Here is a 25,944-nt window from a genome sequence, read left to right on the forward strand (position 1 = left end):
ATAACGAAGAATTACATGCTGAATATATTGCTTCATGCATTGAACAACTGAAATGAAGGTATATGGAGAAGTCTAAGGAGTCACACACATAAATCAATCTTGCATGGTCTTGAACTGAAGAGCAGCTCCCTGTAAAAGTTTAAAATGCATTTTCTCTGATGCTCTTTTGATGAATGCTGTCCATATTGCCAAACAAAGCAAATACAGTTACATCACTCTGCATTGCCAACAAAAGAAATTAATTGCTAGAATGCTTTGTGAATTCTAACAAACTAAAGAGAACTTAAGTGGTTTATTTACTTATTTATTTAAATCATAAGAGAAAAGATAAATCCTTCTGTGAGAAACCTGACCTAGTAACCAACACTACATGGCTGCATTTCATTACACTAGTTGCAGCTGTAAAGTTAAGTTTCCGTCTCACAGTAGAATAATAGTAATTGCACATTATTTTAGGAAAAGCATTTCTAGAGAATGCCATCTTCTCTAGTTATTAGCCAAGCTACTAAACAGGCTGACTGTCGTTGAGTGATCCAAGAGGAATGCATACAAAGATACTCTTTCACCAAGTCCTTGCTCTTATGCAGAGCAAAATGCTGACAGATGGCCACTTATAATATTAAGCCTCTTAAATAAATAGACAAATATGTAAGTGAGCTGTGTAGGTAAAAAACCCAAAACACATAAATAAAATAAATACACAGAACTACTCAGATTAAGGCTGCAATACTAAACACTCAAGTTTATGAAATACTAAAGTAAAAATTCACCCGTGAAGCCTTAAAGTGACCTCTGTATAGATGCTGCATTTATCTTATCTGATCATGTTCTACCTAAAACATGGGACTGCTGCCTCAGTTGGATCGACAGTGTTCAATTAGTGAGTAGCTAATTCAGTATTTTGTTTTATGCTCACTATTCATTGTATGGTTCCACAGCCTTATTTATTGAAGTCTAGGGCTATTCATGCTGCATCTAAAAAAAATCAGAAGTTTGCATGTGCACTTTTTTCATCATGGCATTGTCCAGTGTTTCAAAGTAAAGCTCATGAGCTGAAGCAGCAGTGCTATGTGCCTATTTTATAAACGGAAAGCAGAAGTAAAGACTCAAGATCCCAAATTAGAGAGCATCTTTTAAATTAACCTAATTAAATTGTCCACTACACAGTGCATTCAATCAGGGTTGAGTTCCTACACAGCAAATGTATTAACAGATTCCCAGAGAAGCCATAAATCCAAAAGAAACAGTATGTGATCACAAGGCCGTGGACTTTACCAATACATAAGCATAATTCACCTATATTATGTTAAATATTAGTGAAATTGGCATTGCAATATTAATGGGGTTTTTTTCAGCCTATATGCAGTTTTCAGACCTTTAAGCATACCTGGACAATTTCTGCTGCAAGGCATCACACTGTTACACACATGACTCATTAGTTGGACCAGAAATTTTAAATGCACTTCTCCAGCCTCTCCCACTAGAATTATGAAAGTTAGTGATAGTTGCTAGTGTTGACGCAATATAAGAAGCACTGGGCACACTCTCTGTTGGCTTCTCTCAGAAAGAGATGGATGAACTTGACAGAATTCTCACTAGCCAACATTTCTGCTGATTTCTGCTCTTATCCTACCCTCTCCAATTTGTCTTTTTCCCATTTCAGTCTTTTCTGCAATCTATCATAACTCTAAACATTCTTCAATATTAAACTCACTGTTCCCTATTTTCTCTGGCAAGGCAGCTCTCCTACCTCCTTTTTTAAATTGTCTATGCTACCATTAGGCACCAATTTTCCCCAACTTAACCAAGCTATGTGCCATTTCTGGTTCTTTATCCCACTTTTTTCTTCAGGCAGGGTAATCCTTGTCAAATGCATTTTTCTTCAGTGTCAAACTAGTTTATTTTCAAACCTGGTCCAATCACAGCCTCTTTGCTCCATCTAAACATGTAAACTAATCAATTCCCAGTCTTACCCCCATTCACTAGTTCCTTGGCCATCCTGTGCCTAAAACAAGGAAGCAGAGCTGGCAATGGGGCTGATCTATGTAGTACTACAAAAAACCTTGGTGAAATGAAACCTCGGTCTACCTCCAGAAGGACCAGCACACCCCAAACAATCAAACAAAAACATATGTTAAAAATTACTCTGTTGCCATTAATTTTTTTCTTAAAATAGTCTGGTTTGAAAGCCAAAATAAAGAACACTGTAAAGAACAAGGAGAGCACCAGGACACCTTTCCCTCTCCCACCAGACTAAATGAACAGTTTTTTAAAACTATGAGCAATCTTTAGGATTAGGAAGTAGGCAGGCTATACTGACTCCTACCAATAAATTACTGTACTAAGTTTTCTTTCTTAGTGTTTCTTCATCTGGAGTAATCTATGTAGTACCCCAGAGTTAATTATGAATGGCTCTCGTTCAAATACAGAAATACAGCGTGGATTCAATCTCACAATCTTTGTGCTCTCTTCTCTCCCAGTACATACAGAGAATAAAGTTCTAAACTAGCTGACTACTTCATTGTACTATTCAGTGATTTTCAAAATTTCACAAGCATGTAGAAGAATCCAGAGGACTACAAAACAAGTATGTTTCTTTAGCAGGAAAGAAGGATCCTGGGAATAAATGCCCTATGTAATATGTTACTCTTTAGTCCTGACAAAAGAGTAATTTCAAAAACCAACTAAACATAGTGGATTAGACCATTTTCTCAAGTCTGGTTACAAAATAAGTTAGTTAAACTGGGTTACTTTTGACAGTTAGCAGGTCAGAAGGATTCCAATTCAATTGTATTTCAACAGAGAAACCTGCATGTTTCCTTAAATACTGCTTTTAAAGTGTTGGGCTTGGGGGGGGGGGGGGGGGGGGGGTGTTGTGTGGTGGTGGTTGATTTGGTTTTGTTTGGGTTTTTAAAAATTCTTTTCATCTGGAATGCTCACACCAACTCATCACCCATCACTGAACAGCACAGTGGGGTTTTAGGAGTGTAAACCCATCTAACACTGTTACTGTCAAAACTGATTTAAGGCCTCACTAATTTACCAGGGTAAGACACCTACATATGACAGACAGGATTCTTTAAAGCCTTGGTCATCAACCCACACTAGCAAGGCAGCTATTTTGTTGAGTTGGGTGTATTCAGCATACCCTTTGCTAAAGCTTTTATTGAGATGAAACCTTATCCTGAAAATAGTTTTCTCCACTTTAAACAGAAGTATCCTGCACAGGTCTATTTCTAATAGAGATAAACAAATATTTCAATTGTGACTGAAGGGAGTCAAAAATAACTGCTAATTCAGCTAGAGAAAGCCTGATTGCCTTCTTTCCATTTTCCGTAATAGCTGCGCTGCTGCATTGAAACCCTCTTGCACATGCCAAGGTAACTACAGCAGACTTGCCCAGCATTGCTGAATGAAGTAACACTTCATCAGTGTGCTTCTCAAGGTCCTTGTCCTCAAGGAAGGTTAAATAGAAGAAAAACCCTCACTGCAATTTATTTAAAAAAAAAAAAAAATCTGAGAATTAAGTAAAGCAAAGTATCAGGATCTCATGAAAGATCCTCTAGGATCACGCTGCACTGAAGCATCTTGAAGGGAAGGTCTTGGTTTGCTCTGAGGTCAAGAGATAATTAAAATTCACTTACAATTTCTTTTACTAGTAAAAACATCTAACTGTGGAAGTCAATGCGTAATTGTTTGAAACTATAATGCAGCATAATTTTGGATCCCAGCATCACTTAGAAAAATTCAAAAGCCCTGAAGAAGTTACAAAGTATTTACTTAGTCAACGTACTTCCAGAGGTATAACTACAGTTGACTGTCTCAGAGATCAGCAGAATGATTTATTCTGTCTTTTATTCAGTGATAAAGCAAACAGCTTCAATGTAACTATTAGGAAGTCTCAAGTCTTAGTACCAGTTGTAGCATTCAGTCATAAAATATGTATGCTTCAACAAGTTTTCAATTATTTAACATGCCTGTTTTCCCCCCCTTTCCCAAGGGAATTTATCAAACTTCTGCATACACATTGTTCCTCCTCAGTTGCCCCAACATTAAACAGGTTGGAAGATACTGTATTTATAAAGTGCCAAGTCTCAACATTTTGTTAGAGAACTTGAGTTTTTATCAATTTCACCAACACAGACCACCTGTTCAAACTACTATAAGAAAATACAGCTCTTTGAAATCATCTGTACTGCATTTACTAAAATAAAACAAACAATTCTTGATTGATGATTTTCACATCCTTAGAAATGCAGATGTCTGAAAATTTTTCTTTAGGAAAAAAAAAAAAAACCAAATCAACTGAGGTAAAATACTGCATTAATCTTTGGCACCCATGAAGAAAACCTTAGCTTTGTAAAAAACACTTTTGTTCAGAGACACAGATATAGAATTAAGCACAAAGTGTCCAAGGACAAATTGCTATGCTAGGATAAGTTACAAAATATACCCACTTTTTTAATTAACTCCATACCTAATTTCACAAGCTACATACTGACTGCACAGAAACACAATTTAAGGTTGGTGAAGATGTATTTCCTTGCACCAAGGAATCTGTATACTAGAGACTGATGGAGAAAAGTAATTTAACAATTTGAAGAATCCATAGTCTCTGAATTCTATTTGATAATAGCAACCATCTGCAGGCTGTATCAAAATTGAAAACTCCCATTTGTACATGGTGCTGACCATCCCTTTATGTTTTTTTTCTCCTGTATTAGCCTAAGATAGCACAAGGTGCCTATACGGATTCGAAAATAGACTTTTAAAAAAAGACTGGTTTACAAAGATCGTCATCTCTTTTGACAACTGAATCCAGAGCAGGGAGCACTATCAATGTGGTGACAAAGCAGCTGTTCACCTTGCAAATGAGGGTGGCAAGGTAGAGAGCAAACCAAAATAAGTCTTTGACTCTCCATTTTGGAGAAAATGAGAAAATGAACAGGTGATCTGAAAGAAAATGGTTTCACAAAAGACAGACAAAATGCCAAGTACAAAGCATGGCAGAGAAAGAGGAAGGATCCTTAGACAGTGTTTTAAACTCAAAATATTTCTCTCGACAAAGAACACAGATGATAGTATAGTCCACTGAGACATTTCACACTATACGCATGTATGCAGATTGTTATAAAGGATTTTAACTCTCTTAAAGATGAAGCTATTTAATTACTGAAAGAATTCAAGCTACTTAACCTTTGCACCTTGTTTAAATACCTCAGTAATTGAAACAAAAGCTGTGAAATGTATTAACTAATTTCAAAAAAGCAAGATCAAATGAAAAGGTAGTCAAAAGACTTGCAACATTACATTAAGAAAAAACACTACTATACGCAGAGGGTACGGGGCAGGGTTTGTTTTGTGGGTTTTTTTAAATGATGAGAAAAAATATGGCTGCAGGTGCTTGATGGCAAGTCTATAATCAGCCCTCTTAATTCTGCATCAGTAATGTGAAAGTTGTAAAATAGCTATCCATATTATGATTTATACCACAGGTTCCACTGTAAAACCAGGACTAGAATATATCAACCAGCAATTAATTTTCTTGTTACAGTCAGGATTCCTGAACAACACAAGTAGAAATTCACCACATCTCATTCCCTGCATTTACTAGTACAGAAATGCTTTTAAATGAACACTGGAGAATTTCAGTTTCCAGGAGTACTAGTAAAGTGTTCAGATCTGTTAATCTACAAATTAAAAGTGTAAAGTGTACAAAACATTTCTTTTCTGGTCAGATAGAAGGTCTCAATGTCTATTATTACTCAAAGCACAGAGAGCTCAGATCTGAAAGGCTTTTTGGAAAGAAACAGAACCCACGGTCTGGCAAGACGTCTGATTTCATCTAACAGCTTGTTACCAAATGGGAGAATCCCATGCCTTGCTTCTTAGCCCCTGCTCCCATGCCCTCCTTTACAGTGTTTCTGGTGTTTATTGACCTGCTGATGAGCCAGTTCACATCACTGAACCAGCAGGAATTTTCCTTTATTATTTTTTCTGGACACAGAACCAGCAAAAGAAAAGCAGTGAGAACTCACTGTTGGAGTGGGAAAAGAGCCATTCCCTTTATGTAACCATGAAGGATTAAGACTGGCACAAACCATTACCTATATTTTAATACCACCAAATTAAACATTTCAGCTAAGGCTGAGCAGTTGCAGGAAGCACACTCCTGCAAAATCTGATGACATTTCTGACACTTGTTAAGAACTTCAGAACAAGAACTAGTGAACTGAGCTTGGAGTCACCCTCATGGCAGTACTGTCCAGAAGACTGTTCAAGATTAACACAGACATTTTCAGTTGAAGCGCCTACTAATGCTCCACTTGTCGGGTACTTCAAAAAGGACCATCCAGATAATGAGTTCACCCATCAGATACAGTTTGCTACAGGAATGATTGCACTCCATTGCCAGGATTAACATATTCACTACTGCATCAAACAATCTGTTGATACTGTCCCCATCTAAAAAGGCATCCCAAATAAAACTGAATCTTTAACTTTTCCATTTTGATAACCCTTATTACCCATGAGGACTGCAAAACCTACAAGACTAACTGCTCAGGTCTTCCTAGTGAAACTATTTCATTCAAGTCTTTACATAGCATACAGGCATGTATAATAAATCATTACTAACTTTTGAAAAACTACATGCAGTTTCAAGATAACGTGTTTTTAAAAAATCCAACTTGCATGAAAACAACGTAAAAGCACACATCTACGAGGTGATTATATCTTACTACAATTATTACAACTAGTAGTTTCTCATCTTAAATGCCATTTTGATGCAGCACAAGAACTCAAGCCACTCAAAAATTAACAAGAGAAATACCAAGATATTTTTATATATGTATATATCTGCACATACATACATATGTATGTATACACATGTATGTACCACATAAGATACAACACTGCAAACTTAGCATCATAGGCAAAGCCACTGATGCAAAATTTAAACCAAGCTTTCCCAAAACATCAAAACCTTGTGGATCTTAAGAATCCAAAATTTGATGGGGGGTGGGGGGAGAAGAGGGGAAATCACAAAAAGCTAGAGAATCTGTTTGAGACTGCACATAATTTGAATAAAAAGTAAAATAACAGTAATGGCTGATTGACATACTACAGTATGACTCCAGCTTCCCTGGTCTACATTAAGGAAGCTTCCTGCCTGGAGTGTGTATCTGACATGAATTTCACATTATCTTATTGGTGAGAACAGAGTCATGTGAAATATAATTTTTTCAAAGAATCTGGGTAATACAGCAGATACTGCCTGCCATTTCCCCAAACTCAGTGAGAAGAGACTGATATGCACACAATCTCAAAATACACGTGTATATTTTTAAATTGTGGTGGTAAGCATTCATGCTAAGTAGAAGGTTCTAGAGTAAACCTTATAAAACACTTGTAAACCATAATGTCCAGACCTGTCTGAGAAACTCACCAGTTCAGAAATATTAATGATTTAAAGAAGAATCATTGAAAGGCCATCACAATTTCAGCTGCTGCACCTGCTTTAGTCCATTGCTCCCCTGCTGTCTAAATACATTGGTCTACTCAATGCCTAGAGGAAGAAGATATCTTGCACACAGTAAATTCTGTATGAGCTCATGTATCAGGGCACTAACACATGGAACAACTTAAGATTATTTCAATGCTTGCCATTTATGACAAGCAGTTGCTTTTCACATGTATTTAAAATTTCAGGTTAAGTGTATTTATTGCATTTTAAAACAGCAAGAAAAACATTCTCAGGAAGATTCTCAAGTTAAAATCACTCTTAAATTGAACCAGTGCTCTTAAAATATTGTAGATGTTGCTCATAATCAGAACATAGACATTATTAAACTACACCTAAGCCTTAGGTAAAGGGAATTAAGAGGAAGCATTAGCTGCTAAGGGAAAATAAACCAGTTGTATTTTTGAAGTACCACTGACAAACTCGCCCATTATTTCCATTAACATATAACTATGTCCAATGTCTGAGAACAGAAACCCAATTTTACTTTCAAGCACTTTAAAAAAATCTAACATATTTATAAGACTTTTCCCATGTTTTAGAAATTAACCCATCCTCAAGTAACAGCATTTTTTAAGAGTACATTTTAGATGGTCTATAAAGACTCCACAAGTGCAAAGAGATCTAAAGAAAGCTCCCTTTAAGAGTGCATTTAGGTTCTTTTTAGACCAGCGACCTGAATAGTTACTGAAAGTTGGCTGGCAACAAAATTCAAGGAAACCGTGAATAACAAGAGCTTATCATTGATACAAAGCATTAACTGAGGACTCACAAACTAGTTAACTGCCCAGAATGGTTGAGATACTGAAATGGTTGAAACACTGAAATACTTTGGGTTACATAAATTTATTAATTAAAATAAAATACTGGGTTTACTTTAAAGTTAAGACAAGCTGAAGTTTCTCCCATCTTCCCCACCATTTCCAGACTATTTGTATGAAGTCTAGACCCCTGTAAATCAAGAAGCATTGAAATAGTACTTATTTCATACTAACCTTTCCAGGTGAAAAGCCAACTTTATAAATACACAAAGCTAAACAGTATCCAAAAGCAAGCTTACCCAGCAAGCTGAAAGTCATAAAAGCCAGAAGTTGTACACCAAAAGTTGGTTCTGAAGTTTCTTGTATTTATCAACTGTAAGAGTGCACACTGCTTTATCTTTTGCCACATACTTAAAAAGCACGTGCTCCACGTTTGACAGAAATGCTGAGACCCCATGAAGTACAATTTATCAACAGTAAGTTCTGTCTCCCACATGTCCAAGTAAAGGAATATCAACCATTTAACAAATTCTTATTCATTACCTACCTTGAACAGCAAACCTCAACAGAAAATAGACTGTTTATTGTCCATTATTGTTTTCAGGTGCTTATAACTTGGAAATCAGTTTACAGCAGAGCATGTTGTAAAAAGTGACAAATTAGAACCATCTAAGCCACCACTTTCACAAACTCATTATTGGCTTTAACATGACAACATAGCAGTTCAACAGTGATAGCTGACAGAGAACACAGCCCACTAGAACTCAAGAACAATCTTTCCCCACTAAATATGCAGGTACAACTTGCATATATAGACATGGCAGGCACCTAACTATGTGGTGATTATGAAACAGTTAACTAACATTTGTCTTGATGCAGCTTCCACTTCAAGCTGAAGTTTATGTTCTAACTGTAAAGAGTAATATGATTTTATACAAGAACAAGCCTTTTCTACTCATACTAAATTAGAGTGCCAATATGCGAGTCGCATGAATAACCAAATAAAGTGAAGATTCTTGGACATTATTATAAGCAGCGAAATGAGAAGGTTAAGGGATTTGCTTCTTGTTTCCCGAGGTTTCTGTTTTATGTGTTTTAAGCATGCTATATTCAGTTTGAAACTCAGGAGCAGCTCCAAAATTGTCTATAAAAATCCTGCCCTTTCCCCTACTTATTTTTTCAGAGGAAAGTAAGTGGAAGAGGGAACAAGTCTTTAGATACTGTGCAAAGATTCATAGGTCCTTCAGGGTAACACTTTAAAAATTAAAAAATTGGAACGTGCATTCTTCCTGGCCACATATACACTACTGATTACCATGTGAAATATGAAGAGCTACTCATTAGTTTAATTCAGCTAATCAGGTTTATACTTTTTAAACAGAAAAGCATATGGACCAATGTTTTATCAATCAGTTTTTGACTAGGTCTTAATGGTTACCATCCATGATATTACATAACTCAGGAACACTGTTTTAAAGAGCACTAGGGGATGAACAGATACATTTTATTACTTACATATTCAAAATGGATTTCTTTGCATATTAACATGAGAAATCCAACATATTCCCAGGGTGTAGATGAACAAGATTTTAGTCCATTTAAAACACCTGAAGCCAGGAGTTAGAAGCAACAGAAACAGCATAGAACAGCTTATACAAAGTGTCACATTTTAAGAGATCTGTCATTTGTTTGATGTAAAGGTTAAGCATGAGCATGAAAATTAATTCTAATCATCTGAAATGTGAAGGACAACTTGAAGGAAAAAAAAAAAAAATCCCCTCCTTCCCCCCCTCCCCCCCCCCCTTTTAAATCAGGTAAAAATGAATCTTAAAGTAAAAGCAAAGCTTTTCAAAGTTTTCAAAGCTGCATGGAAAAAAATTAAACTGTATTTAGGACACAAGATTATCACAATTTCAATACAAACCTTAGATACCGTTACACAAAACTAGAAATATGGACAAATGATGATTCAAATTCTGTTTTAACACCTATAAAGTTGAACAAAATAAAAAGACATTGGAGAAAAGTTTTTAAGAAACAAGCCAGATTCATCAACTGGTTATCCTGAGTATGTACATCAAGGGATGACTGCAGATCAGTCCTTAAATGATCTGCTCTTCAATTCTATAACTTTGTATTAGTTCAGCCAAATATTCAGTATTTGAGTCACTGCTGCAACTGAAAAATAAAGACACCTCCCAGATCCGAACTGAATTTAAAAAAGATTTGGTAGACCTAGAATCAGTTAAAAGTCCATGCAGGTTGTTTGACAGTTCTCCAAGGCTTTTTATATAGTCCAGAAGATGCAGACATATTTATATAAACAGGTTAAAAAACAGGCCACATAATTAGTTTTTCCTAGGTTCTTCACTTAAATGCAACTCAGTAAATCACAAGTACAAACAGTGACTTCTATTGCCAGAGCAGTTCATTAAAGAATTTAAGATCAGGAAATAGAATAACAGAATTGATTTTATGATGTATTTATTACAGGAAAAAAAACCCAAGAGCTTTAAGCGATTTTACAGTAAAAATCGCACAGCTTTTTGGTAATTGAGGTTGCTATAGTTTATCAGCTTGGTTGGCTGACTGCTTTCAGTATATGAGATTTTACTAACCTGATTTCATAAAAAAATCTATGAACGACAATAATCACCTGAGCTTTCAAACAAATAACTTGTTTTCTAGCATGCAGGCCACAGAACAAGCCTCCCTGTTTGTGAAAGCGTAAAAAAAAAAGACACACACAGAGCAGTGCCAGAAAGATTCAGTTTAAATGTTCTGCAGACATTCAGTTCTTTCCCACAATATGTAGTTGCTGTAACAAAAAATTAAAACTAAAAATAAATAAAATAGTGGTGATGAATGTGTATGCCACGCATTCAGACAATAGGTAAGTAACTGAGGTGATAGTGGTGCGGAAGTTACTGTAGCAGCATCTAGGAAGGCTTTCAGCTTATGAAATTATATAAAACACATGATTTTTATTGAAAACAAATAGTCTTGCAAGTCCCGCTCAGAAAACAAGCAATCAGCTTGAAAAGAAGAGGGGAAAAAAAGGCACAGCAATATAATCTTACAATGACCTATAGGTATCCTCTACGTCAGGGCATCTGAACTAAAAAGCAGAAAACACAACTTTGTTGTATTTCACCACAAAGACAAATCCTCTTGCAAAGACAAAAAGGTGGAACAATTCCAACCCTTTATTAAATTTTTTCCTCAGCCTATACCTCAAACATGGAGATCAAACTCTGAATAACATTAATCAGGTCTGAAATAAAAAGCTTCAGACACTTCAGGTAAGTTGCTACTTCACAAACGTATCATTTGTGATTGCACAGTTCAGAGTACATTTTTACTTAGGACAGTTCAGATTAAGGCTTATTCCCTCCAATCTTAAAATGTACTTGCTGCTGCATGACCAGCATTTCCCTCAAACCTTTGATGTGAGCTGGTATCACAACTAACTACAATACATACAGTTTACAAATCACGAATGCTTCAGAGGCAAGAAACTAAGACGACACAGGCAAGAAGTGCTAGCAATGCTTTCCTGAGTTACAGAGCTAGCTAAAATAGGGCCACATTTATTTTGATGTAATTCTTTATCTGGAACTTCTCACTAGAAGTTATATGGTCCTTATATCCATATATAGATGAAGAAACAATGGCTCTTGCTACTATGGAGCATTTGCTGTAAGGAGGCTGCTGGTAAGCACTCAAAATCCTCTGCAGAGATATGTATGCATGAGGAAGTATAATAAACACTCGCAGGATGTTAATAAGGCATTAGAGAGATGCACTGATTATGCATCCAGAACCTGAAAGCTTCATATTTGAGCTTCATGAGATAGATGATGGTGAACTCAGTGGTGTTTTCTCATTTTTCTTTTTAGAACTTGATCATGGGAATTCTGGCAGGATAGCTCTTAAGAACAACAAAATTTCAGCCACTTAATCAAAAGTGCTATGTATACTGCTGTTCTTACTGGCTCCACAGCATTTGATGCAAGCATTTCAGTAAATAGGGATGACACTACCATAACATATGCCAAATAATCATGTATAATGGTCTACTTCCAGTCATTGTTCCCAGCAGTAAGTTTATGGGTCAGTCCTCAAATATATGCCCAAAAGAACTACAGAAACCACTAAGAGTTTATGGATCCAACTACAATCAAACAAAAATCTTAAAACAAAACAAAAACCCCCAAACCCAAACCAACATCAACAATAACAACAAAATACCCCAAACAACAACAACAAAAAAACCAACCCCAAAAACCCACACCTGAAAAAGATTGTTTTTCCTCATAACTGGAAGCAATATTTTCAATAAATTCAGAGATGCTGGTCTCTTCCTTTGTTTTTTCCTTAATTCTTGATTAATTCTTGATGATTTCTCAAGAGCATTACTTATTCTGTTTTCTTATGATATCTAGATAATGTTTTGCTCTATGCTTTCAGTCAGCTGCTTATACTGGAAATGGTTCTTTCTAGAGTACCTTGCACATTTGTAAACAGTAAAATTTTGCTATCTGCCCTAATTATGTGAATTAGGAATGTGGGTTCACTAAGAGTATTTATGTAGTCATGCACAATTTTTTTTCTTTGAACTAACCCTTCTCCTCATATCCAAACAAAGAAGCAATATATAAAAAAAAAAAAAAACCAAACCCAAACCCAATGAACTTTCAAGAAGAAAGTTAAACATGTATACTTTCCTGTAGAACTTATGTCCATGAAGATTTTTCAAAGTTAAGCTCAAAAGTTCAAATAAAAACTAAAAAAATTAAGGTCTGGAGAGATTGCACATTATTAATACACAAACTGTAGACACATTAGCAGTCCAGACTGTTTGGAGACTATTATTTTGCATGTGTTCTACAATGCACCAAAAGGCTCTCCCACTGCATTTGTTACTTGCAAATGTAAACCAAACCAAACATGTATATCAGTCAAAAGGGTATCTGAAGGCAAAGACCACAAAAGTCTTTGATAGCTCTGCTTTGTGCAAAGTAACAGCAAATAACCTCATTAAATATGGCATCAAGTGAAGAAATCTCTACCTACAGGTTCAGGTACTTAGACGGTCATGGAATGAAACACAAAACTCTCAACCAAGTCCAGTTTGGGCTTGTCTTTGCTGCAATGCATGTGCTGGTACTCTAAAAGTTTAGTTCCTACTATAGCATCTGAACCAAGTCAGTAGTTTTGTCATTAGAATCACAGACCCTGTTGGCTCAGAGCATTTTACAGGAGCCAGCTGAAGTCTTAGTACTGAAGTAAATTCAGAAACACTTACCTATTTGTACTTGTTCTGGCTGACTCAACGATACAAATGCTGATGTATCATCAATCCATGAAACCTGAATGTTACCTACAAAAGGCAAAACAAAATGATTATGACTGTTTTTATCTTAGGCTTAGTCACAGATTTTATCTGATGTGCCATGACATAAAAGATAGTCAACTAAGAGTAACTTCACCTGAAAAGGCTTTTGTCCACTATAAAGGTGCATAGCGCATACACAGTTGTACATGAGCCTAGAACTGTTCAAAAAGCAGTGACTGTTAGGGCTGCATATGCATCCCATATACCCTCAGAACCACTAAAGGACCAAAAGGAAAGAGACAAGTCTAATAACTTTTTCACTCCCAGAGTATTCTTCTGCTTCTTCATAGCTTTTTTTTTTTAAACAAATCTTGTAACAATTCAAGTAATCTTAGGGGTTTTTTTTTTTACTCTTCCCTTCATGTGCTCTATATAATTCCACAACAAAAATTGAAGCCATTTTTTCTGGGAAATTTCAGCTCTGTACTAAAATAAAGAACAGCTCTTTGGGTTTTAAAACCTACCCATCCTTCAGAACTGCAGCATTTCCTAAAGACACAGCATGGACAAGCTCCACTTACCACTCACTGTTCCTTTACTAGTACAGACACCCAAGATAAGAAATTCCAGTAGAGGGACGGGGGTGGGGGGGATTGATCATGCAAGTAGAGAACTCCAGTTCTTGCGACACTCTAAATCTTCAAACTCTGGTTTGTTTGGATCCCACTATACACCACCTCCTGGATGTGCAATGAAAACTTAATTTGAGTAAATATGAGGACAAATGCACAAACTCATGGACCTCATTTGGAAGCTGTTACAATGGAAGAGTAACTGGAAATAAGTTCCTCCATTAATCAATCAGTTAGTGCATTTTCTATGTAAACGGCTTAAAATGTCACATTAGCACTAAAAGAGCTCATAATCGAGCAAAAGTGGAGGAAAGGATTCCCATTCCAGACACAAGTTCTTATTATAGTCTGAAATCCATTTACATCTCCTGTCCTCATCTAAGTGCTCTACTGTTAGTACAATTCAGATATTGAAAATTGGTGCAATTTTTTTCAGGTAGACCAGGAAATCAAGTTATATATGTTACAACACCATTTAACCTTCAGATGTTACAAGGTTAAAAACAATGATGCAAAATGGCTTAAAATGCATTTTATTTTCAGATGTTTAATCTATTTCAATCTAATTTAGCCTACAGGTTACGAGGTTATAGAAGTCTCTTCTGAAATCCAGCCAGATAATAAACAGATTTTCTAATTATAAAAAAAAAAAAAGCTTAGTTAGATTTAGTTTGCATGCTATATATTTGAGTAGCCAGCTATTTAGGACTTTAAGGGACTTTAAGTTATAATCATTTTGATCATTGCCAAAACCACAATTAATTCAGTATGGTTTCTGACATTTCCCTATACTAAAGGGCTAAGGCTGCTATTAAGAAGAGCCTACACTGAGAAGTCAAATGTTAGAATTTCTTTAAACACTTTGTAGAGCAAATAAATTCAATTTCTAATAATTCAGTCTTTGAAGAACATAGATCTTTGCTGCCTGTGGGTAAGGGTCTTTACTGTAGGGAGAACATGCTTTTGGCAGGACACTTAACATTTCACAACACAGGAAAAGCCTGAGCTGATTTATGATTGCAACTCAAAATTGTAGTGCATTTGGTAGTACCCTGACACCAAGTTTCCTTTAAATATTAGAAATTACTGCACAATTTAACATTGTTCCAAGTGCATTGACAAATTATTGCTCTGAATTTCTTTGTGCATCAAGTCCTCCCTTTTGGCATTGCAAATTACAAAATTTTCTAAACAATCATGAGACATGCAAGACAAAACTCTTCTGTAATCCTTCAGCATGGAAGTCCTGTCCAGATTCTGTCTCTTTCATATATATACATATATATATATATATATATAGTTAGTTAATTCCATACCTACCCTGAACAGACCAAAAGAAAGATCAGAAAGAAAAAAAATGTCCTGAACATCTTGCAATTGTGCTCTTGGCGTAAAATATCAAAATGGATCAGTGATGGACTAAAATCTCTTGAAAGAGTTCAGCTACTACTCAAATGGACTTCAGTGCCTATATTTTCACTAAGTACCAATTAAAAATAAACAAATAAAAATCCAACCTATTGATGGCACATCATTTCAGTATCAGAAACTTATTCATTGCTGCAGAAAGCCTGCTGCACTCTAAATGACTTTGGTATTTTAGATAATTAAGGGTTTCAATACCTGCCAACATATGGTGCCTTTATACTCAGATTTATACATTTTAAATATATAATTTTAAGAACAAGTCAAACATTAAATAGTGGACACTGAGCTGCAATCTGAAGAGAACTGCAACGAGTGCTCTTACGCACTTCTCCATGCTTAAAAGATACTCTTTTCAGACTATGTCACATTTCATTATTATATAGAAATAAGAATTTAAGAGAGACAAGATTAATAAATTAAATCATTCAGCAATATTTCTAAGCACTCGGTAAATATCATGCATTTCAAAAGTATGGTGAAAGGGTGATAAAGATCTGAAAAGCAAATGCATCTCCACTTCAAGTAAAATATTCAGCAATCAATACAGCTGCATGTCAGCTTACTGCACGGCTAATCCAAATAAGCCATATACAGCAATGTAATAGAATACCAGCTCTAGAGAAACAAACTAGAGGATTTCTCTCTTTACACTTCCAGAATAGATCAAATGTCTTCAATACTTTGAAAAACACCATTGTTAGCCTATATGACCCCTTCTCTATTTGCTACTACAGGCAATGTCAAACAATGTCCCTTGCTAAAAAAAGGGTAACATCAAGTAAAGAATTACCAAGTGAAATAAAACATCTTTGCCCAAATAGTAGTAGATGAAATTCTGATCTGTTGCTTCTGAAATGAAGGTGCAAAGTAACATGCTTTTTTCTATAAATAAATTTAATACTCTATATATATAAACACAAACATGCAAATAACCTTAAAATCCACAGAATAAAATTATATTGATGGATTATGTCATTCAAACAGATCTTCCCTCCGTTTTTATACCACAATGACCAAAGGTATGGAAAGGCTTCTGTATATGAGACTAAGTAAACTGGGAGTCAGCCTTCAAAAGAAAATTCTAAGAAAGATGCCTGTACATGTCTATGGGGAAGATATGACAACAGAAATTAAAAGAAAGATGTACAGAGGGGATTCACTATTTCATTATAAAACAACTAAGGGACATCTAATAAAATATACAGGAGTTTTAAAACCAAAAGAATTTTTCATACAACGCTTAATTTGCAGTTAGGGAACTGCCACTGAGTGCTGTGGATGACAAGAACATATATGGGATAAAGAAGGATTTTAGACTGACTTACAGAAAGCTGTGACAGGATCAAGTGAAAAGATGCAAGTGTGACTTCTAGCTCATGAGTCCCTAAGTTATAGATTGCTAGAAGGCAGGAAAGTTGTTTTACTTTACCTCTGTTCTTATATATTTCCTACAGAACTGTTAGTGGCAATTAAACACTTTGGATAGGTATTTGGACTATATAGACCTTCATTTAACCAAAAAAGTTTATTAATATATTCCATTTTCTTACAATTTAATTTAAAAAAAAAACAAAACAAAAAAATGACCACATTGACACCATGATAGAATTGCTAACAGTTTCTGGACACTGACTGCATCAGATAATAGAAATAGTTGAAGCTTTTATTCTACAAGCAAAGGTTGACGCATATATTGAACACAAACAACATTTTCCTGGTGAATAATTGAGAAGGGTTAACCGAGCTTCCACCTTTCTGGCAGGAAGACAGGGTACCAAGAAAGCAAGAACAGCTGAAGGAAATGTTGGCATGAGAAAAAGGAGGAAAGGCCAGAAATGCAGAGAGAAAAATAGAATTAAACTTTTAAAAACCCCACAAAAACAAAACCAAAAGAAACAACAAAAACCAAACAAACAAAAAAAAACCCCGCCCCATGCCCAAAAAAGCCCCACAAACCAAAAAACCAACACTCAAAACTCACATGTCTATATGAACATAAGCTCGGAAGAACACTTTATTTATATATACCTTGAACTAGACTGTTCACCTTTGAAAGGACATTTTTCAAGCTCCACCTATTTTTTTTTTTTTTTTAAGAAAAGTTAAACACTGATTTTGCAGTACAGTGGTTAACAGGAACAGATGTCATAGTGCATGGAACTTTTAAATGAGTCTCAAAAACGTGCTTAAGAGTCACTTAAAACTCGCCTGTGTAGTGGTTTGGACTACTAGAACAAGATTTAAACACCCAAAGGACTGGTTACGTTTTAAAATAAGTAATTTATGCATCTTCAAGATCACTATGACTCCATGAACTACCCCAGCATTCACCTCCCTCTTAAAGACAACTCTCACGCTCTCACAAAATACAATGCATAGGTTTGACTCCACTCACTGGGAAAATTTTTAAGAAGTATTTTTTATAATACTTTGATAGTATGTGTTTTAATTAAAGCCCATCAAATATATTCATTTAAGTAGAAGCGAAGGCTACACACAGAAGCTGTATTCCAGCAAATACTATTTTAATACCTTCATATTTCACATCAGCATGACCAAATAAACTACACAAATTTAAGAATTTAAAGAAAGTAAGTGTTCTAAGAGACTGCATAGTACTGCAAGTACTTGTACAGTGAAACTACATTCACCCATGAGACTATAAAAACATCTTGCATGAACAGGTGTCCACTTGGTATGCTTGCAGTACTGAAAGACTTCAGAATCATGAACAACCCTTCTAGAGTAGCAAACATAAGCCAGTTCCAAGTCTGACACTGCAGCCCCTTCAGCTGTTTCACTGCTTTCATTAGAAGCCTCATGGAAGATTACAACTCTGCTTCAATTCATACTAGGCTAAAACAAATTCAAAATAATTTTTCTATAAAGTCAGATTAATGTTGCTATTTAACTTAACAATTGATTTTTAATCCAGGTAAAAGCTTAATTTAAAAATACTTTTGTTTAACGGTGTAAAAAATCGGGATAATTCATGTCTGTTACTGCCATATTTTTTTTTTTCTTTTGGCAAATCACTTAACCTCACATTGCGCCACACTGTCTCTCTGTCTAGCTACAACTGAAAAAGCATGGGTACTCCTAGAATTTTGGAAAGAATAATCTGCAGTTTGTTTTGAGATACCATGGCAATAAGACCTAAACCAAAATATAGATTAAGTACTACCCAAATACCAGGAGTTTGTAAATCCAGGTATGAAAACATTCAGCTCTGAAATCTGGAGAAGTGAGAGAAATGGGAATTTCAAAACTGAATAGTATTTTGAGATGTGTAACTGTGACCCCTGGTGGTAGTGATCTCTGCTTGCGTTTCACACCAACACTGAAGGGGAGTTGATAAAATAAGAAAAATTATATGGCTGAGTCTTTAAAAGCCTATAGTAACAATGTCCAAACTGTGCTGTTTCTTACCCCTGTCATAGCAACTCTAGAAGAATCTCAGTAACTTTCTACATTCTCACATTCTAGATTTCCCAATCGGGAATACTAAATGCTATCCAGCATTATACTGGCATCATGCTGCAGTACAGATCAAAGTCAGAAGGAACTGAGTGAACTTTATATAGGTCCAGAGATGCATAGATGTCTATTATACATAACATTTAATAAGCTACTTCCAATAACATATTGTAAGTATTGCAAATAAATATTTCTGGAAAATCATGCAAAAAATTATTTTAATAAGAGTGTAATTTTTGTTTTACATTAAATGTTTTAAGAAATGGAAAGAAGTTACGTCTCGGGGCGGGGGGGGGGGGGGGGGGGGAGCCCCAGAAAAATAATTTCAAATTATTTGCAAGCCCAAAAGATCTTTTTCAAATAAGAAACTAGAAACCAATCTGCAATAAAAATCTTGGAAACAACATCCAACACAAGGCTGTATGAAAGATCATTCTTGGTCTGATTTAGGGACGCGAAGCATAACCACTGTTTCCTGCTGCAAGAGTTAGGTATCAGGAGATCACTGTAAATTAATTAGGATCTCCATGTCCTTACATTATAGACTAATACTTAGTAGAGAAACAACAGGACTACTAGTCCCCAATTATTAGACAGCTTTTTTTGTTGTTCCTTCTGACTTGGATGGTGTTCACAATCTTGAAAATCAAATTGGCTATTTTCAAGCTTGCTTGCTTGCCTAAACTCATGTAAGTTAGCACCTGGCTTTAAGCAGACTGCAGGATGAACCTTATTCCTAAAACCTTGATATGCCTTTTCACACCAATCCCCCTTCCCTTTACCCACCTATATAAACTCTTACCTCCTCCCAGGAGAAGCTGTAAATAAAAGGATCAAAGATCTACGATATTCAACAAGCACCACATAAAAAAATTTCTAAAGAACAGTTCATCAGGGCAGACATTTTCAACACATCATTACAAAGAAAGTCCACAGGACATCATTCAAAAATTACAAAAAGCAATTCATCATTACCTATACTAGGAGCAAATCTTCATCTGTTAATGTGTAAAAAATAACAAACAAAACCAGGGGTACTTGCTAATGGCCAAGGCGGGGGGGGGGGGGGGGGGGGGGGGGGGGGGGGGGAGAGGGGAATATAAGGAAGGAAGGAAGGATAGACTATATCACTCACCAAAGGCACTGAAAAGCTGGTAAAGGTCACTAGTTTTCCACTCTTTGGGAAAAGTAACATGAAGAACATGATCTCGTTTTGGCTGCACTGCAAAACAAAAAAGCATTTGTTAAATAAGAGTCACACTACTATTTTTAGAATATCATAAGAAATTTATCCAATATGGTCATGTAGGTTTTTTTTATTTTCTTTCTTTCTTTTTAAATAAGAAAATAGGCCAAGATCTGTGAATCTACATCAGGCACCAATGAAAATATGCCTGCAATTATGCATGAAATAGACATACTAAATCCTACTAGCTCATCTGTGTAAGACATTGAAACAGCATCACATGCAGTGGGAAATGCCCACAAACCCAGTCCTTCGCATCCTTTGCGCCAAGTTCAAGGACAGAAGGAAAAACCAACAGCTTCTTCATGCTCCAGGTCTAGCTTTAAAAAATTCTTAGCAATAATTCAATGTTGCTATTTTTCTGTCAATAAAAAATTTACTGTGAAACAATGTTCAATTCAGTTTTCATGTTACATTAGGTACAAGCTAGAATATACACACTGACAGACTTTTTTTTTTTTTTTTTTAATTAAAAACTGCACCAAGAAAAAAAATAGCATGTAAAGGCCAACATCTAAAGAAGAAGTACAGAAGTCGTCTTTGGTGTACACTGAAAGTTATTTGGAGCTTTGTGAATTTGAGAGAGAGAATCCAAGTCAAACTGCTGGACGAGGTAAGAGTACAGCAGAAATTATCACTATATATCTGCCTTACTTTTACATACTTCCCGCTACACATCTGGGTTTGGTCATCAACAGAGGCAGGCTACTGAACAAGAGGGACCTTTGAGCTTGCCCGGTAAAGATCATTTGTACATAAGAAATCACCACAATGTACAAACAAATGAAGTTCCTTTCACTAGATACTTGAGCTTTTAGAACCTGTGAATTCCTGTCATATTTTAAAAAGAAACAAGTGGAATCAGGTATTTTAAGGTACAAAGATATTGAAATATTTTCTACTTTCATATGAAACTATTTACAAATCATTAATTGAGCCTCTCCACAGGTATCTGCAGAGATTTATGGTTTTATGCATGACACTGCTAGATGTTCCCTTGCCATTTTACATTTGATGTTAGACAGAGGCTGAACCATTAAAGTGGAGTGTTCCACTTTATAATTTACTGCTACGGTCTGTTAAAGCTAACTCAAGGGTTAACTACACACAGCTTTATATGATCAGATTTTAACTTGACCACATTGGAAACACTACAGGACAAATAAACTGACAAACACAAGACTTATGACAGTCATCTAGTTAGCCACACCTCACCTTTTTTTTTTTTTTTTTTTTTTTTAATATACAGTCTCCAAGTACATCTACCACAGAAGTGTGACCTTATTCTTTCTGTGGCTTCAATTCTCTGCAAAAATGCCCCTACAGTCAACAACCAACCAGATAGCTTCCTCAACATACAGTAGCATTTAAATCTCAGAATAGAAGTAAGTTTCTAAAGCAGCCAGCCAAACATACCACCCTAGATGTACTTTCCGTTTTGAAGCTTAGAAAGTCTTCCTGGTTCAGATTATGCTGTAACATCTGCAACAGTCTGTTCTACAGTAGTGCTTTTCAGATAAGAGAGACAGACTTTCAGAGGCAGATTCTTTTTTGGCAGCTCTTCTTGGCAAAGTATCAAAACAATCCTGTAAGTTGGCTAGCAAGTGGAAGTAGCATCTTTACAGCTTAGTAACTTTGGCATTCTCTCAATGACCCAAAGTATTTATCTATTCTTCCACTCAATATCAAACAGTTGGGGAAAGAAGTATGCAACATAATTAGACAACCATTCCAATAGATCCGCAGAGCCAGAGCTCAGTGATCTGATCACCTAACTGCATTTAAAAACTAAATATATGCCCTTACAGCATATATTTTTCTCCCCAGTAGTTACTTCCATCTTTCTAGAACTGCATTCTGTTACCATTAAACTAGCATCTAATAAGGGTCATCCTCCAGTCTGAGCTTTCCGATCCATGGAGTAGAAAACATCTTCACATCAATATTGCTTCCAGATGGGTATCATTTTTACAACATTTGTGTATCTGACTTCACAGTATAAAACTAAGCTTTCATCTAGTTGAGGACTAGACTGACCTCCAGGGCTTCACATTTTTGTAAGTCAAGACATCAGTGGTAACACTCATCCGACATTTTCTCCCTCATAGTGTAACATCCCATAACATTAAGGACCTTTATATTAGTAAAATCTGTTTTCATTTAAATGCATTAGCAACTTATTAGAGCCCCAGGTCTGTAACCTGAAATAATGTGAAATGTAAAAATATTTCAAGTAATATTTTTCCATTTATGTTATCATAATCTCATGTGGCAAAAGAATTCTGATGTTTTGACTGAAGTTCAGTAAAGGTACTGCTGCACACAAATTGTGAAACGGCCAGAAGATTTTCAGAACCATTTGCTCTTCACTAGTTTGCATCCTGTTTTTACTGCTGGGGTGAGGGGAGAGGGGGAAAGTGTTAAGATCCCACTTTTTATGTTGTATGGTACCTAAGAATAATGACCCAAAATAACCATAAAGGTGTTAACTTCAAACTCTGTTACATTTAGTTACAATAGTTTAAGCTGTTCTAGTCAATCCCCTTTATAATGCAGATTCTCTGGTCAAAGTTGAAGAACTTATGGTTTTACTATTTCATTCAAAAAAAAAAAAAAAGGTGACATTTAGATCATTTGATAAGTGGCTAATAACCTAAACACAGCTGATATCCCATGCTTTAGATATACGATAATTAATCTGTACACTTCCTCCTCCAGGAAATTTGTCAGAATGGTAGTAAGTTTACAATGAAATGAGCTACTTACAGTCTGGTCCTTCCAAATTGAGATATGGTATGTCCATAACTCTCATAAGAAAGAGCCTGAAGCAAAACGGAAAAGCACCATTAGCAAATTTCTGCCTAAAGACCTTTTAACAAGCTTTCCTTTTTACAGTTTTTTAGATGTTGCTTCTGAAGAAGCAGAATTAATCACCCCAACCATATCTTAAGCTATATTAGCACAAACAGGCCCTCTAATTAAGTCCAATCCATTATCGACCAATCCAGATTCAAGAAGTTACTTGGCATCATGCTAGTAATTTTACTTATTCAACAAAACAAGAACAAAGAAGTCCCAAATTGATACTGCTGAAAACAATTAAAACAAGTGGGGAAATGAACATTTAGAAAGTAGCAGCTCTGCACAGTTAAGAACCAGTTACACAGTGGATAGTGCAAAAGCTGTCACTCTAAATACACATATACTTTCCCATTTTCTGAGCACTGCATCATGCTTTAGACAGAATGGATCTTAAAACCCTAAAACTGCAAAAGCCATCACAGCACTTTAGTGGAGGTAACAGGGATGAGTCTTTTGCCCTTTAGCATGTAACTGAAGAGTTTCTCAAAATATTCAAGAAATGCTTTCAATAAAAGCTCATATTCAGCTCTGAAAACCATTTTCCTCCAAAATAAGGTAAGTACTCTAAAATCCTATCATAGGTATAGATGCCACATTACTGTTACAAAACATCTGCTGTATATAGTGTTCACTGGAGGGCTAAAATGAATAACTTTTCTATCGTAACTTCAAAAAGCTTCTAAAATGCTTACCAGATTACAGTTACTCTATTCAACTAAGTAATAACTGATATAAACAGCTAATAAAAACATTTTAAGTGTGCAGACTGATCTGTAATTCCCTAGAGATTCTTGGTATCATACCACACTCACTATTGGTTTTTAAGAGTTTGAATATTATGTCCTTATGGTTACTTGTACCACTGGAAAGTCTACTGGAATGCAGTTGATAACTTGTCTTTACTATAAATACTCAGAGGAAAGAAAAAAAAAAAACCACTGGGGAGAAAATGGGCTATATGACAGAGGGTCCTCAGAGAACTGGCACCAGTTATGATACACTGTCCCATCTAATTTCTCTTGCTGAGTCTCAAGGAAGATATGGTATAATATGCACTGCGTCCCCCTGAGCACTGCAGAACCTAAATGGAATTTTATCAGTAAAAATTAGAAACATCAGCATCAATTAACTTCAGAAACTTTAACAATTCCAGCATAGCACTACTGAGTAATGGAGATATTTTACAAAGGAGCCAGAGTTTCTTCTTATGTTTAGCCTTAGGTGCCATACTTCTAGCAGCCTTGGCTTCATTATAGCTATCCATACAAACAGGACAGGAGCGACACCTTGAGAATAAAGCTAGCTTCAGAACACAGCTTCCAGAAGGAAACAGAGAAAAACATCCTTACTCTGACATATCCTAGAGATTCGGGGTTATACTGAGAAGACATGCAGTGCTATTGCTCAAAAAAGAAACAAAAAAAACCCCCATCCACCCAGAAAACAATAGACAGGAGACACAGTGATCAGCCCAGAAGGGTATCATTTATGAGATTAAAGGGAGGGGGAATACAAAGAGGGAGTGTGGGACACATCTTCCAATGAGGAATAGAAGGGAGGTGACTATATTCCATCTCTGGTGGAACACAGCAAGTGGGATCATACCACTATCACAGAGCACCCTAGCTGGGCAGAAAAGAACTTGCAAGTCTGGGATCTGTGCTCTGCTAGTAAGCTGGACTTCACTTCAGACTGTCGAAAGATGCTCAGTTCCACTTACTACCTATGATTTGTGCTCATGTCTTCATCTGAAATAATGTCAATGTCACTCTTAGTAGGAGCCACAGCCTTCTTTGCAGGGGATAAGCATAGCCTAAATACACAGTATTTCAGCTAGTCAGTAAAAGCAGTTTAGCCTTCACTGGATGAAGGTTGTCCATCATCCATGCAGGATAGCAAAAGTTATAAAAAACCAACCAAACAAACAAACAACAAAAAAATCAAACAAAAAAAAAAACCCACAGATTTGGTTTAAGTTGAGCTACCTGAAGAAAAAGCTTTCATAGAATTCTTGGAACCAGCTACTTTTTAAAGTACTCAAATAACTAGTTTAGTTTCCTAGGTAGCAAAAAAATAAAGATGAAGTTTACTAAAAATACAACAAAAATTTCTGGGGAGAATACTAGTTAAACTGCCTTCCCCCAGGTTTCATCACATTGAGGAAAGCAACACAGTGGCCAACAGCAAAAACAGACTTATACCAAAAAAAGAAAAAAAAAGCATATACCTGAGATTAATTAAGATCTGGTTTTTATCCTCTGAGACAAATCCTACAACTACTTGTTTGGTCAAAGAACTATGTCTCTAAACAGTACATACACACACAAACACACACGCTTTCCTAAAGAGGCAGTATAAATACCAATTTTATTATTAAGTGCACTTAAAGTACATTACAGCAGTAACTGCATCTTGTAGCACTAACTTATATCACATGGATTACGAACACTGAATTGCAGCATAATCCATAATTAAGTATCCATAATTATGGTTGTAAGATTCCTCATCTATCTACAGAAAATTTAAACTAATAAGGTTGTTCGGTATGACAACATGAACCCTACTTTATATTAAATTAGCTAGATTTGTGAAGTTGTAGCTATGACATTGCTTTTCACTACATTAATTCACAACCATTTAAAAGCTATACTGACCAAGCTAAAAAAGGTTATTTCCTA

General features: G+C 35.8%; 1 protein-coding gene across 4 annotated transcripts in view; it reads right to left on the bottom strand.

Moving 5' to 3' along the window:
* The window catches only part of PARN (poly(A)-specific ribonuclease), a 62,460-nt gene that overhangs the window by 12,934 nt on the left and 23,582 nt on the right, over window positions 1-25,944 (bottom strand). For 3 of the 4 annotated variants that reach the window (XM_030002163.2, XM_030002165.2, XM_030002164.2), the window contains exons 19-21: window positions 23,171-23,226; window positions 20,294-20,380; window positions 13,592-13,666 (exon numbers count right to left, since the gene is read on the bottom strand). In XM_030002163.2, the coding sequence (XP_029858023.1) occupies window positions 13,592-13,666; window positions 20,294-20,380; window positions 23,171-23,226 (218 nt within the window). Of the gene's footprint in view, window positions 1-10,108; window positions 11,102-13,591; window positions 13,667-20,293; window positions 20,381-23,170; window positions 23,227-25,944 lie in introns of those variants that run through there. The other variant, XM_041120255.1, reaches the window with a different exon arrangement.

This window comes from Aquila chrysaetos, chromosome 25 (genome assembly GCF_900496995.4).
Source record: "Aquila chrysaetos chrysaetos chromosome 25, bAquChr1.4, whole genome shotgun sequence".
In the NCBI taxonomy this organism is placed as follows: Eukaryota; Metazoa; Chordata; class Aves; order Accipitriformes; family Accipitridae; genus Aquila; species Aquila chrysaetos.